General features: G+C 45.8%; 1 protein-coding gene across 1 annotated transcript; it reads left to right on the forward strand.

Moving 5' to 3' along the window:
- The first annotated feature begins 2476 nt into the window (after positions 1 to 2476).
- On the forward strand, positions 2477 to 15242 carry LOC119393799 (uncharacterized). The gene is made up of 2 exons (XM_037660964.1): positions 2477 to 3355; positions 15057 to 15242. Exons 1-2 carry the CDS (start codon positions 2477 to 2479, stop codon positions 15240 to 15242), a joined length of 1065 nt encoding a protein of 354 aa, XP_037516892.1.
- The last annotated feature ends 412 nt before the right edge of the window (positions 15243 to 15654 follow it).

Genomic DNA, 15654 nt, shown 5'->3' on the forward strand with positions numbered 1-15654 from the left:
TTTTCCGCGCAGTGTGCGAAAGCTGGGGCAGTGAAAGCACGATCGTAAAAAAAAAAAGACAGGTAGATTGAAACTGCTCCTGAGCATGCGAAGTTTAGAAACTCTTCGGTAAACCCCGATCACCCGCGAATGCATGTGAGCACGTGGTTCTCAGCGAGGCATTCGCGGAAAAACTCATAATCACGCAAGCTTCGTGCGGCTCATTTTCCCCAGCTCACGTCCTCACCTTCAGTACGAAAACATTGAGCGCGTGAAATGAGAAACGCAGCGGTATGACCAACGCGTTAAACAGAACGAAAGGTCAATGCACTCTCTCTCGCTCTTTTTCTCGCAACGCTGCACACTCCTAATTTCGGTCTCGATTTCGTAGGCGCTCAGAGTCTAGAGTAGAAGACGATCGACATAACCGCATCGATCAAAGTCGTGGCTACCGCCAACAATGCGTGACATATGAGACGAAAGGGCGGGTAAAGTGGGTGGAACGAGGGTGTCATGGGAACAGAATCGTGGGCGTGGCTTGGACATATCTGCTTCGAAAAAAAAAATGTATGGCAGCTTCGCACCAGTGGTGCCAAGCCTGACGGAAGAGCGGAGCTGGGCGGCCTTCCTTGTTTCTCTTTATTTTTCTATTTCCTTCTTCTTCTCTTTCTTTCTCTTTCTATCTATTTCTTGTATCTGTTTCTTTCTATTTCTCTCTTTCTCACTCTATCTATTTCTTTCTCTCTCCCTATCGCTTCCTCTTTCTTTCTACCTCTCTCTTTCCTTGTTTCTCTCTCTTTCTCTCTCCGTCTATGTTTTTCTATCTCTTTATCCTTTCATATGTTTAGTCTCTTCCTTTCTCTCTATTTTCTATCTCTTTGTTTTTCTCTTTTTTTACGTGTTCGTTACGTGTTCGTTTGGCAATCGCACCTGCTGTACATGGTAGCGGGGCTTGCCCAATACCTGTGGTGCATACCCACCTGAGGAGTTTTCCACGACGGAGCACTAGTTACCGATAGCTTAAATAGCTTCACTGTGAAGAGGATGGAGAGAGAGCGTACCGGTTCATCATGATGACAGCTTTTTTACTACGGAGCACAAGTTACCGGAAGCTTAAACAGCTTCGCTGTTAAGAGTCACCTGGTCCCTTATGCCCTGACCTAAGACGACTCGAAGGTCAAAGCTATCGTCATCTTTGTCTTCTCATTCGATTGTATTGATCACCCTCCCCCCTCCCCTCCCATGAAGCTTCCTGCTCCCAACGTGGTTTTGCACTGCCTCTGGGACCGGAAGCACTTGAAGTTTTCTGCGTCTCCCGTAGTTTTGTTCACTTCTGACCAAGCGACGATCGATGTCTGGTGATGACGTCACCCCGTGACGTCACTATGATGTCGCACATCTTATTGAAATGTGACGTCACAATGAGGTTATAGGTGACGTCAGCACATCATTATTTTTTGAATCACTCGTGTTGGCGCCGACGGTTACTTGTCGCGTTTGATGAGGCATCGAAGGCTTTCGCCTCTAAAAGTTTGGCTTGGCAGTGTGTTGTTTCAAGCAATAAGATACTCCGCTGCTCCCTACACTTCTACGATTTCTGCCCTATATACCACGGGCCCTTCCTCGCAATGCGCTATAGACCTGCTTTTACACCATCGTATTTTCCCGCACAGTTTAGCTTAGCGCGTTTTTATCTCGCGCCCAGCAAGCGCTCGTTTGCGACGCTTACATTGAGGCCGGCGAGTGATGAAAGAAACCGTTTTACGCCGTCCTCGTCGATCGCTCTCCGCTGCGGCGTGCCACCGCCGACATTACGAGAAAACTGTGACGTCGTCGCTACGTCTACATTCTTTTCGAGGCTTCGAAGTCTTGCGAACACTGCGTATTTCCCAAAGAGCTTTCTGCTTGTATTAAATGCATCATCCCACAAATGTACATTTTTAGCGTGACTTTTAGCATCCTGGTTGCACATGTTTTTTAACATGTCAGCATCACTCGTTGGCTTAGAGTCTACAGCGTATGTACTTTTCCTCGCCAGGATCTACGGAGCACTTTCTTTAACTTTCTTGTTTAGTCATCCTGCTCCGAGATACCGCCCTTTAATAGCATCGTGAGAACCCCGTTGCTGTCGACTTGCGCAACAATCTTCCCACGCGACGCAATTTTTAACCGGGCGCAATCACACGTCTACGACGGCGGTTTTGAACGACGTCTTGAAGAGATGATTGGAAGAACGCTCTATATATTGTTGGAAAAATATCGAAGAAGAGAAAGAGGAACGTTGACTCGAAGCACGCGCTAAAGCAGCAACCCACGGAGTCGGGCTGCGGTTTATCATAAATAAACCCTTGTTTTACGAATTGGAGGCTCGATTTTCTTCAAGTGGTGCCGAAAGCCCTCGCAAGAGTGAACCACATCGATGGCCCCAAGGTAATCGCCTTCCAACGTACACGGTCTCATCGTAACGACCTCTAGCTGCTCAACGCGGATTCGAGTCATGGACGCTCTCAAGCTGAAGCGCAAGGCAGAAAGAGCGCAATTAACGCGCCTTATCAACGAGATTGAGGCAACTATCGACCAAGACGCTGTTACGGAAGAACAGCTTTGCATTCTCACCGATCGCCTCACGCAACTTCACACCGACTTGCGAGCCACTGACTCAGCCATCGTTCCTTTGTTATCAACCACGGAAGCGGAGGCAGAGTTTGACCGCGTTGTGGAATACAACGATCGAGCCACAGCGACGTCAGCGAAGCTCAAGTATCGGTTACGTCGGTTTCACGAATCCCAGAACAGGCCTCTACCAGAGACACCAACCGAACCCGTGCAACGCACGCACCAGCCCGCCGTCCAGCTCCCAAAGGTCGACCTCATGAAGTTCGATGGCCAAACGTCATTGTGGACGCCCTTTTGGGAGCAGTTCAGCCAACTGATCCACAACAACGGTGGACTCACCGACGTAGACAGATTCACCTATCTACGTTCGGTCCTGACCGGCGACGCGGCGTTGGCCATCGCGGGACTTCCGGCAACTGCAAGTTGCTACGCTGAAGCACTGGACATTCTGAAAAACCGATTTGCCAAGACCGATGTGATAATTCAAACTCACATGCAACGACTCATCGACATACAGCCCGTGCGATCCTCCAACGACCTTCAAGGACTGCGATGCCTCTACGACACGGTGCAGTCCCAAACACGTGCCCTGAAGTCTCTCGGAGTACCAGAAGACAATTATTTTGCAATGCTCTACCCCATCCTCCTGAAGTCGCTTCCACACGACATAGTCATCGACTTCAACAAGACCATCGCACGCCAAAGTACACAGCAAAGAGGACAAGGTGGAAACACGGGCCAGCACTCTCAGGAACTGAAGGCGAGCATACAGTCTTTACTGTTTTTTATTCAAACCGAAGTAGAGTCTCGCGAACGATCAGTCCTACACATTTCTGTCGAAGAGGACGCGAAGATGGTTAAAGTAAATGAGGTTCGCACTACTGAGACATCCTCTTCGCGCCGTCAACGTTTAACAACGGAGTCTCTAACTTCATCTGCCAAACCAGTTCCGAAAAAAAACCCCTGCTTTTTCTGCGAGTCCACCACTCATGATACAGAAAAGTGCGACTGTCCGATTCCGCTCGAGGAAAAGAAAAAAGGCTCCTAAACACACGTCGATGTTTTCGCTGTACTTTACAACATCATTTGGCGAAAAATTGCAAGAGGAATGTTACATGCACGAAGTGCAATCGACGCCACGCAGAAACGATGTGCGACCCTCGGATGTTGAAACCGACTAATGGTTCTCAGGCATCACCGACACCGATGCAACTCGAAATGATTGGAGCCGACAATTCAAAACGGCGCGTATACCTTCAGACAGCTGTTGCTTGGGCAGCCAGCCAAGAGAGCAAATGCCTAGCTCGAGTTTTATTCGATGGAGGCAGCCAGCGCACTTTCGTTACTGAACGACTGGCTGAAAAATTACGTTGTCAAGTACTAGATCACGAGAGCCTTACGGTGGGATATTTTGGAGGACAACATGAAGAGAAGACTTTCCAGCGCGTACTTGTCACTCTAAGTTCACAGCGTAGTGGAAATTCGCTACTAATCGAAGCCCTCGTCACGACTAATATCTGTCATCAGTCCATTCCACGACAGAATAAAGATGTCATCGACAGACTTCAACGACAAGGATATTACTTCTCAGACATCGATCAAGCGGACAGCCCAAACGTTGTCGACATCTTAATCGGCAGTGACTATTATTGGTCATTTGTTACGGGAACAACACAAAATTTGGACAATGGACTCAAAGCTGTCGAGACTACTTTAGGCTGGACTCTCCATGGGCCAGTAGCCTCTTGCGCCACAGTCACGCATTGTAATGAGGCAATAGTTCTAAAAGCAGTGACAGATTGTAAAATTACAACGGAAAACTACTGGGACTTAGAAATAATGGGAATAAAATCTCAGGAACACACGAAGACACAAGACGAAAACCCAGTTCTAGATTTCTTCAACAGCACAATCAAGATGGAGAATCGTCGCTACGTCGTATCGCTTCCATGGAAACCAACAATTCTTCACAACAACAATCTAGCAAACGCAGAGACTCGTTTACATCAGCTTCTCCGGAAGCTTCGCAGATGTCCTCAGCTGCTACAAGAGTATGATGTTGCCATACGCAAATACACCAACGACGGTGTAGCAGAGAAGGTCACAGAAGATAAAACAGAGGGTACGGTATATTACATGCCGCACCATGCAGTGATACGCGAGGACCGCACAACGAGAGTACGGGTAGTATTTGATGCTTCATCCCATGAAAAGGGAGAACTCTCGCTTAACGAAAGCCTACATTCTGGACCGAACCTAAATGCCGATCTTATAGGTCTGCTTCTCCGCTTCAGGAAACATCGCATTGCTTTAGTGGCAGACATTGAAAAGGCCTTCCTACAAATCAGTGTCAACAGCACTGACCGCGACGCATTGCGGTACTTGTGGTTGGAGAAGGCGCCCAGTCCCGGTCAACCATTGACTAACCTTGCCACATTTCGCATGGCAAGAGTACCTTTCGGCACGACATGCAGTCCGTTTCTTTTAGCGGCAACCATACGTCATCATCTTGATCAGATGTCGTTTAATTACCCCGAAACTACAAAACTGCTACGGAATTCAATATATGTTGACGACATTTTAATAGGAGCGGAATACGTCGAAGACGCATTAAGATTGCGTGCGGAAGCTACTGAGATATTTTCAAGTGCATCGATGAAACTGCACAAGTGGGCTTCAAACGACCCACGCGCACTTAGCACGCAAGCAACACAGCCACCGGAGCTGCCTCTAGGACAATTAACTGGAGTGCTGAAAGTCCTGGGGTTGGTTTGGCATCCAGACACCGACGTACTGTCGTTCAGCCCAGGAAACGCTTTGGAATTCGTTCAACAAAGGACCGATACCAAACGGTTCATGCTACAGACCACCTCCCGCTTATACGACCCTCTTGGCATGTTGACTCCTTTCACAATAAGGATGAAGATTTGTTTCCAAAAACTTTGGCGGAAAGGCGTTGACTGGAAAGAACAGCTGCCTTTCGACACTCTACACGAATGGAAGAGTTGGTGCAATGAACTTCCCGAGCTTTGTAACATAGAAATACCTAGGTTCTACCGACAGGGAGCGCATGAACCTGACGACAAATACGCACTCCATTTTTTCGCTGACGCCAGTAAGTCAGCCTACGGTGCCGTTTGCTACATTTCAACGACAGGACAAACGAACAGCAAAAGTTCAACTATTGTTTTGTGCAAGTCCAGGGTAGCACCAATGAAGGAGACAAGCCTTGCCAGACTAGAACTGCTAGCCTGTCTAGTCTCAGCGCGGATGTACGACTACGTACGTCGAGAGCTGGACGAGGACATCACTTCAGTACACTTTTGGACTGACTCCATGATCGCACTGTACTGGATTACCGGGGATCCTCACAAGTGGAAAGATTTCGTTCGACATAGGGTAACGGAAATTCAAAGTAAAACGGACATAACAACGTGGCGACACTGCTCCGGAAAGCAAAACCCTGCTGATTTTTTAACGAGAGGAGTATCCGCCCATGAGCTACTAACAAACTCTGTCTGGTGGACGGGACCCAACTGGCTTATTTCTAAAGAAAATGGATGGCCACCACACCGCATTCTGAACTCCACAGATCTTCCACTGAGCGTCACGGAAGAACGTACTCCTCGAACAACATCGTTGGAAATTTCCGTTTCAAACGAATCACCAATTCTGGATATTCATACCTACAGCTCCCTCTCGAGATTACACCGAGTTACAGCTTGGGTACTAAGATTCGTATCGAAGATGAAGCGGAAAGATTTATCACAGGGGGCCCTGACTGCCGAAGAAATACAAGCCGCCGAATTGTATTGGATAAAAAAGGTCCAAAGTTCAGCCTTCTCTCAGGAAATTGATCACATTTCTAAAGGAGCTCAGCATATACGTGATTCTATACTTCGGGATGTAACATGCTTCCTCGACAATGGAGTTCTTCGCGTCGCAGGACGTCTACAATTCAGCAAAAAATCTTACGAGGAGAAGCATCCAATCGTCTTACCCAAGGATCACTACTACTGCGAGCTTATCGTACTGCAGCATCATCGTCAACTGCTTCATGCAGGAGTTCGGGATACACTCGTTCAAATAAGGGAAAGATTCTGGATAATAAGAGGACGGCAGCTAATCAAGAAAATCATTAGAGGGTGCATAGTATGCCAACGCTTCAATGCCAGACATATGACCGAAGTAGCTGCTCCGTTACCACCGGAAAGAGTGACCGCTTCAGAACCATTTCAAGTAACAGGACTAGATTTTTCCGGTCCCTTATATGTTAAACATTCTGATGGCTACGCCAAAATGTATATTTGCCTATTCACGTGTGCCGTGATTAGAGCAGTTCATCTCGAACTAGTCGAAGATATGACTGCCACAAGCTTTCTTAATGCTTTCCGACGCTTCGTCTCGCGACGGGGACTTCCGTCGGTCATATATTCAGATAACGCCTTAGCGTTCAAGAAGAGCAAGAGAGAGCTCTCAAAACTGTGGACATCATTGAGAAACGAAGAAGTTTGTAGTTACATCGCGAACAATCGTATAAAATGGAAATTTATTGCCGATCATGCACCATGGTGGGGCGGTTTTTACGAGAGACTTATCAGGTCTGTCAAGCTGGCGTTGAAGAAGTCCATCGGAAAAGCTTCTTTTACGGAGAAACAGCTACACACTGCCATAACTGAAGTGGAAGCTGTCATCAACTCCCGACCAATAACATATGTTTATAACGACTGTCGAGATCCGGAACCCCTCTCTCCGGCCCACTTTCTCATTGGAAGGCGAATATCTGCACTTCCTGACCTAAATCTTGCCGAGATTACAATCGATAGTAACCACCTTGGAGCTATCTGGGAACAACGAGAGAAAATTCAAAGATCTTTCTGGGAGCGTTGGTCGAAAGAGTACCTCTCGGATTTGAGAACAATACCAACTCCCAAGTCCACGACTTCGTCTGACCGAATTAAGAAAGGCGACCTCATTCTTCTGCAAGACTCCAACAAGCGCCGGCAACTATGGAACATCGTGCAAATAGAGGATCTTCATAAAGGAAAAGATGGCAAGATAAGATCCTGCACATTGAGACTACCGGGTGGGAATACCGTTAAACGGCCAATTCAACACCTTTACCCATTGGAATCAAACCCTCTGTGAACTTCTGTGCGCGGGGCAGTTTTGTTGGAAAAATATCGAAGAAGAGAAAGAGGAACGTTGACTCGAAGCACGCGCTAAAGCAGCAACCCACGGAGTCGGGCTGCGGTTTATCATAAATAAACCCTTGTTTTACGAATTGGAGGCTCGATTTTCTTCATATATCGGCTCGCTCTACGCTTGGACCGCTGGTCGCCTTCGCGAGGACGTCAAATGAAGGGTGTCACAACTTCTGCGGCGCATCTTTCGAAATTCGAAGGTGGACGTGGCCTGCCCCCTATCTGTCTTTCGCACAAGGCGTTTACTCGTGCACGACAGTTTGCTAGTAAAAAGAAGTAAGTTACAGTAAAAAGGGAGGGTACAGACCGGGAGCGACTCTCGAATAGTTGAGAGGAAGACGGGGAGTTTTAAATGGATTAGTTCTTAAATATGGTACAACACTTCTGCGACTGAAGCTTTGCACTCTGACCAGTCCTTAGTGCTGAAAGTGGTCAGCACAATATTTCATCAGTATCCTCGCAAACCGCGCCAGAAAATATGTCGTTAAAACGGGCCAGCAGGTCGACATGCGCATAATCGGATTACGTGATAGCGCCCCAGGGAGCGTGAGAGAATAGAGCTGCACGCTGGTCTGCGCTCAATTGTATCAAGTTCCTTAAAACTTTAACTTCAAGTGTAGCGTGGCTGGACGTAAAGACAAGGGCCAGATGCAGTGTTCCGTGCTATACTTGTGGTAGTACTTTGACGAAACGAGCTGAGTCCGACATCAGGGGTTCTATGGTGCTCAAGGTATGTTAAGTGAACAGAGGATGCGGGGAACAACACCCATTTAAGCAGGTGCGTAGCTCCTCCAGTTATGAACCCTGTAATGGGGAACCAGTGTAGATTTACTTTCATTCGTCGTAATTTTCTTAAATCATTACAAACTCTTAACGCCTCGTGACTTTTGTGTCTTCTTCCGGAGGGATGGGGGGAAGGAGGCCTAATGCCGGAAATGTACGCATGCGTTAAATACATGAATTTGTGCGTCTTTGTTCGTGCCCCAGCGCGAAAACCCCGGAAGGATATTTACTAACACTGTCACGGACTGCCTATCGCGGAATTAACATGTGTTTATCAATTCTAAAGGACAGGGCGTGCAAACACGGATACAAAAAGGACGTCAAGATATCACAAATAAAGTCAAGGCACCATGGCGTTTGTAGTGCCTTGACTTCTCTTTTGTGTCCGTGTTTGCACACCCTGGCTTTCAGTATGAATACTTACCAACTAGCACAGCTCTCTGTTATTGTAAATGTGTTTCTGATTGAATGTTTTTTACTGTATATAGACCTAGTATCTGTATGTTCACCTAGTGGTGGAAAAATATCGGCAAATTGACTATCGATGCTATCGATACTACTTTTTAAACTATCGATGGTGCAAAGAAACTATCGATTGTACTGCTATGTATAAACTATCGATAGTATTATCGATAGTGCAATCGATAGTACGAAAGAAATCGAAAGAAACGTGAACAGTACGGCGCGCTGTTTTCGTCACGCTCTGACCTTGGCGGCAATAAAAACATGCTAGAACGGTTTTTGATTGTATCATGGATGACTTTAGTGGCTTTTTATTTTCGTGCAGGCTACAATCGCTTTAAAAGAAATGCGAAACTGCAGAGAATTCAGATGGCAAACTGTTCGCGTTTCTTTCTATCCCTACTGTACATTAATAAACTCATATTCAAAAGTAACCAGTTTACACCTTACAATTACCAAACTTAGTTCTTCATATTCTATTTTGATATCACAAAATGAAATATAAATTTGAAGCAGTGCAGTTCCACCACATGTAATGGCTTCCTTTCAGATAAAGCTGCACAGTTGAACTTAATTATCAATTTTCAGCCAAGCATTCTGGTGAAAGAACAAGAGCGTGTCAACTTTCTTGCCTTTAGCTTGTTACTTCTGCTCCACCATATACCACATGCTTGGGGAACCAAGCTTATGCTGCAATTAGATCGCGCGGTTGATCTTATGCTATCGATATGTAGGTTTCACTATCAACAGCACTATAGAGATAGCTTTTTTGCCACCGATAGTTCGATAGTGACTCACCTACAGATAGTATCGATAGTACCATCCATAGTTCTGCATCGTTATGCTCACCCCATAGGCTGGTTGTCAAGAAAACGAAGTGAGGCGAAATGGAGTGAAGAGAATATTGTAAGGCTAAATGGCTTGAATCAAACGGAACCAGAAGTTGATTCAGAATTGTAAGCTAAATAAGAAGAAAATAACTCAGAGTTAGCGTGGCTCATAAATTTTGCGTAATAAGAATTGCTAGTGGAAGCGTGAATCAGAATGAATGTTTTGTAATGCAGTGTCGTCATGTGGTCGGTAAAGCTTATCACGTTAAACAAGATAGGAAAGTGAATTACCCATGACCGAAAGTACGCTATATATTCTTTGTTCAAATTTAAGTGTATGTGGTGACAATAAAAAGAAATAGCGCGCTTCAAAGGGTTTCACAAACAAAAAAATATAACAAACGTAATATGAGATTAAGCAAACTGGTGCACATCAATCAGACTGGTGTCACTAAGTTCATAAGTAACTTCCTTGCGTGAGATGCTCGCAAGCAGCGTCAGATGCTTGCAACAGCGTCTCGCAAGCAGCGTCTCTTAAAAACGTGAGAAAGCCATTTGGAACGACCTATTCTTTTCTTTCGCAACATTTGTTTTCTTCGTTCAATCGTACTAATGAGTCGCCTCTGTTGTTACTTTGCCCACATCATCCTGCAGTGTACATGATGGTCGAATTATGAGTATTAATTCGATGCGTAAAATTACACGAGCAGCGCAGTTCTCTGCAGCGACGTACTATTTTATGTCCGTCGCATATTGATTCCACTTTTCTAAGAAAGAAACGGATGGAGTGCTTATGCTGTGCAATGTCGTAGCAGCGCGCATTCCAAAGAAAGAATCAAAGAAGCAGATTGATTCATGATAAGCGATCAATAATTGTGCTAGTGACGGAGTAGATAGGAAAAGGTTCTTTATCAGTTGTGTAATGGGGATTCGTAAAATAAGGTTAAGTAAGCGTTTCATTCGTAAACTATCTAATTGGTATTACATGAACATGAGGTGAACATTAGAGTGTTGGTGGCAAGTTAACATTATTGCGTGGATTATGATTACAGCTTCGCGTTACCAGTTCATCATTAAAGGGAGAACGCATCCCCGCAGGCAAGTCAGGTAAGAATGAGTGATCAACGACAAGGATCCATTGCAGGCTGCAGTGAGTTTCATGTCCTGTGGCGGTAGTCGAAAAAGCAGCCCTTCGAATCAGCAAAGCACAGCGAAAGTTACTGCGTTCCGAAGACGAATGGTTTCCACCGTCTGCACTCGACAAATGACATGCGCACTGCGCACGCTTTGGCTTGGTAGATGGACTTTGAACTGCCTCGTGTCGCTTTGCTCGCCCCTTCGCGAGCAAAGCAGGACATTTCTGGCTGCTCAATGTTTTGCTGTCAGCCCCGCGCACATACTTACCATAGTCAGGATGCTCGAGTGAGCTGGAGTAAGTGTACTTCGGCATTAGATTCCTTTTTTCCCGCTTGCGGGAGGTCCCTCGTTTCCCTAATGGTAGACTGTTTGTGTCACGCACGTACGGAAGTTACAAGATGTGAGAAAGTGACTTGATGGAGTGAGACGGCAAATGTGATTGACCAATGCAAGTTGCTGTCTAGATTGTCACCGCTAACGAAACGACATACTTTATAATGTCCAGAGGAAGATACAGCAAGACAGTGAAAGGTCAAACGAGATAATGAAAGATATGGCGATTTGCAACCCTGTCTGGAGTGGAATGAAAGAAGCAGCAAGAGAAATAACTTAAAGAGTTTAAACAATCACGAGGGTATCTGTACATCAATAAAAATTCCAGCGTACGGCTACAATTGTTCGCAGTTACTGGAATAAATGACACCGTAGGCTTGTAGTTCAGCGGTTATTCTTGAATTTTGTAGATGGTGAATTTGCAGGCGGCTATTTTTAATCACCGGAGGCTTGTAACACACCGATGACTGCATGACGTCATGCGCCCTATTAATAACACATTTTTTGCACTTTATTTTCTCGTTCGCTTGCTCCGGGGTAGATAGAGCCATACCAACACAAACCATCGTCTGTTGAGCAATTACTGGGTCTATCGCACATCCCAATTTCATCTGCGCTGTTAGTGAGAAGCGAGAGAATCACATCTCTTTGATGGCGCAATCGTTGCAAAGTCTGTCCGGTCACCTATGAGAGAAATCTGTCGTCTGCTCTAGCCAATATGCTGCCTGGTGGGGAAACACACATCAAACCAGAGCAATCTGCGGCACTGGATACAAAGTTACTCAGACCAACCTAATTATATCTCTGATTCAGCGCATGTACATGCACCCACCTCCCACGTGGGCGAGACGGTGCAGAGGCAGGCAGCTGAGTCTGGAATATGCGATGAGTGATGAGTTTCATCGGGATTTAGGAATCTGGACCGGTGTGGGCGAATGCAACTTGTGTAATGTCGAAACCAAGGCGAAGTGTGCGGATTGCATACATAAGTGCACTCAATTCAGCCTCCTCCTTCATAACATAGAAAGTACTGAGGTGAACCCCGGTTTCCCCTCAATACATTAAGGTGGATTAATAACTTAATTGCGAAACAGTAGGGAGAACTGATGCCATAACTGCAGTTCGATAGAGATTTCAATATTTATTTGTTCAGTTTTTAGGTCAAAAGTTATTTCAGAGGTCATTTAAGTAGTTGCCACGATGATACTGTGTTTTCCGCATCCTGTGCTCTTTATTATCATCAAAATGGGTGTACAGGGTAAGAATTAAACAGATTTTGCATTTGCAGACAAAATATCACTCAAATAGCCCTATTATTCACAGTGGTTGAGATGAAACGCCGTACAGTCAAGCTACACAAACTGAAGAACAAAGATCTCGAGTTTATGTGCCGGAACACGATCCGAGACGCACGGTGGGAATTGATTTTGAATTGATTTGGCTACGTGGTGTCCTTCAATATAAACCTAATTTTGTGTACACGAGCGTATTTGCATTTCGCTCCCATAAAAAACGCTGCCGCCTTGGCTGGAATTGAACCTACGACCTCGAACCGAGCCGCACAACGTCCCCATCACAACTCATAAGAATCTCGGAAATTGTTTTAGCTGAAATAAATATACATGCGGGAACGTGGGCACTTGCGTGCGTCCGCCTTGGAAACCATCTGGTACATATTTTCATCTCTCAAGTGTTCTTCCGGAACGCTAATGGAAGAACATTTGCGAAATATTGCGCAGATTATCCGGTTCGTCTTCAGCCTTCTGGCTACCGGAAATTTGCTCAAATGGTCAACAAAATACGTCTTTTCTGAGAATTTGTCTCTTTCTTTTTTTTACAGAATGTGCAAAGAGGCAGCAATGTTCTTCATTAACCACTCGAAAATAAAAGAAATGCGATAAGGCTTTTGCCTTGTTCACTCCACGCGACGGTTTAGTACAATAGAGCCGGTTGCCTGACGAAACGAGGCAAAAGAGAATATTTCTACATTTTTCCTCGCTATGTTTTAAATAGTGATGACACATGACGGCTTGCGAAATAATCTACAGAGAACAACCAAATCGTCCATTTTGAAATAGAGGCCCTCCCTGTTACTTTTGCTCTTAAAGAGAACGTACAAAAAATGAGTAGAGAGAAGAACTGCGCTTTTGAGAAAGAGTTCCTGCTCACAGCTGAAATGCGATTTAAAGATAAGTGGATATCGAATGCAGTGGCTAGCCGACAAATGCGATGATGTTCTATATATATGCTCAGCACAATCGTGAATATTTTGCCGAGTACCTTCAAAATCGTCTTTTATTCAATTGCGGCTGACCCGTGAGAAGATCTATTGTGGATGAAAGCCAGCACGAGGACGCGAATACAAAAGGGAGCATACCCATACCATTCTTATTTCGGTGAGACGAAACTCGCTGTTGGGGAGATGCAAGAATCCTAAGGAGAGCATGGTGCAGGCAAATAGATGCACCTTATGTTGAGCGGTTTCTGGTTGCCTGTGCCGAGAACACGTGTACATAGCATCGCCACCTTTGTGATTTACTTCTATTCCTCTCAGATGACCAGTCGTCGTCAAGACATTGCCGTCTCTTGCGACATCATAGAGCATACTTAGGTAACCTGATCACTGTAGCACGAAGATGAAATGCTGATGAAGGAAAGCGCCCTATAATAAAGCCTAATATAAGATAGAGCAATCTGAAATAAGTAAAAGGCGCCTCATCTTTTTCTGAGTGTGAATCGAACTGTAGACACGAAATATAGATGCGCGCAATATCGAAAATCACGCATAAGCCCTACCCACTGAATCTAGAGGGTCATGTGGATAGCGCCTCGTGTCTAAGAAAAAAAAGCTTCTTATAAGAATCCTAAAGCACGGCAGTAGGAAAAGGTCATCGTAAGCCAACTTCTTCATCGCCTGATCGCCTGGGTATGTGCACTTGCTGACATTTACCAGGCGAAAAAGGAGACGCCTGATTTGCCTCTAACTGCACTCCCCATTGTGCTTCTTTTATCTGTGTCTCGTTGCACCTATTCGTTCTTGCGGCTACTCGGGCAGAGCATCCGACCCTTTTCTGTCGAGAGGCATAGGGTCCCTACTGACTGTTGAATTCACTACTCAAAGTTCGAGACTCCAAAGTTGTGTACTCAACGTCTCCACTACGTCGGTTTATTACTTTTCTGCCTTGCTATCAAACATGTCTAAATCGCTTCACGTTACTTTCGTTGCACAAATTTTGTGATCACTTGATTGAAAAATGATGTAATATCACTTATCTAATCACTTTATAAGCAATGATGTAAAATATCTCTAGTTGCGATCAAGCTGCCCGTTCAGCCCATACAGAGGACCGCGACCTGCCGATACCTCTTTGTAGGACAGACGCTGCTCGGAAGCTCCGCATGCTCGCTCGCCAATGCATCATGTCACATTGGAATGAGCCACATTTCATGCATACACGACTACACTCCTTTGATCCCACGTTAAGCCTTCGACTGCCATCAAGACTTCGCCGAGGTGACGCTACCATTCTCTGTAGATTATGGCTGGGCGTCGCGTTTACCCATGCGTATGCATTCCGCATAGGGATGGCCGACACCACCGCCTGTGAACACTGCGGTGACGAAGAAACAATTCGGCATGTTCTGTGTGACTGTGCTGGTGTTTTCCCAGTTCTGAAGTTTTGTTCATTTTTTGTGCTTCTTTGTGCATCAGCAACACCCAGCGCTGTTTCTACTGGCCCTCAAGACTCCTGCTTTGCTGGGATACCCTCCCTCCAGAGCCTGCTATGGAGGGGATGGTGCTGGACCCGTCTTGTGCCAGGGACAGACCTCCCGCTGCAAGGAAGCGCCTCAGCTCTTCAGTGGCATCAGAAGCTGCCGATTCCGAGTCCGATGTTAAGTCGGATGACTCGGAAGCCTTCATACCTGCTAAACATCGTCGTTCAAGACGGAAGTCTTCAACATCGTCCTCAAGCGAAGAGACTGTCATATACAGCAACATCGTGATCACGACAGTAGCCTACGTGCCTGTCGACGTGTCGGTAAGCCTCAATGCTATCTCCAAGCAGAAGCTGCATGACTTTTTCTTCAACTTGGCCCCTGGTCTTATTCAAGAGGTTCGAGTGAACCCAAGGAAGAATATCATAGCCGTTGACACAACAGATGAGAAAACGGTGCAAAACCTACTTGGTTTATCTCAGCTCTGTGGTGTCAGCACGCGGGCTTATATACCACAGGGCGCAAATGTAACCGCTGGTGTTATATCCGACGTCGACCTGGAACTTCAAGACGACGTTTTGAAAAGCATTATC

The sequence above is a fragment of the Rhipicephalus sanguineus genome, chromosome 5, assembly GCF_013339695.2.
Source record: "Rhipicephalus sanguineus isolate Rsan-2018 chromosome 5, BIME_Rsan_1.4, whole genome shotgun sequence".
In the NCBI taxonomy this organism is placed as follows: domain Eukaryota; kingdom Metazoa; phylum Arthropoda; class Arachnida; order Ixodida; family Ixodidae; genus Rhipicephalus; species Rhipicephalus sanguineus.

Coding starts and splice junctions, on each gene's coding strand:
- LOC119393799 (XM_037660964.1), top strand. CDS start 2,477: ATGGACGCTCTCAAGCTGAAGCGCAAGGCAGAAAGAGCGCAATTAACG. Junction 3,356..15,056: donor AGCACTCTCAGGAACTGAAG/GCGAGCATACAG, acceptor TTTGTGCATCAG/CAACACCCAGCGCTGTTTCT.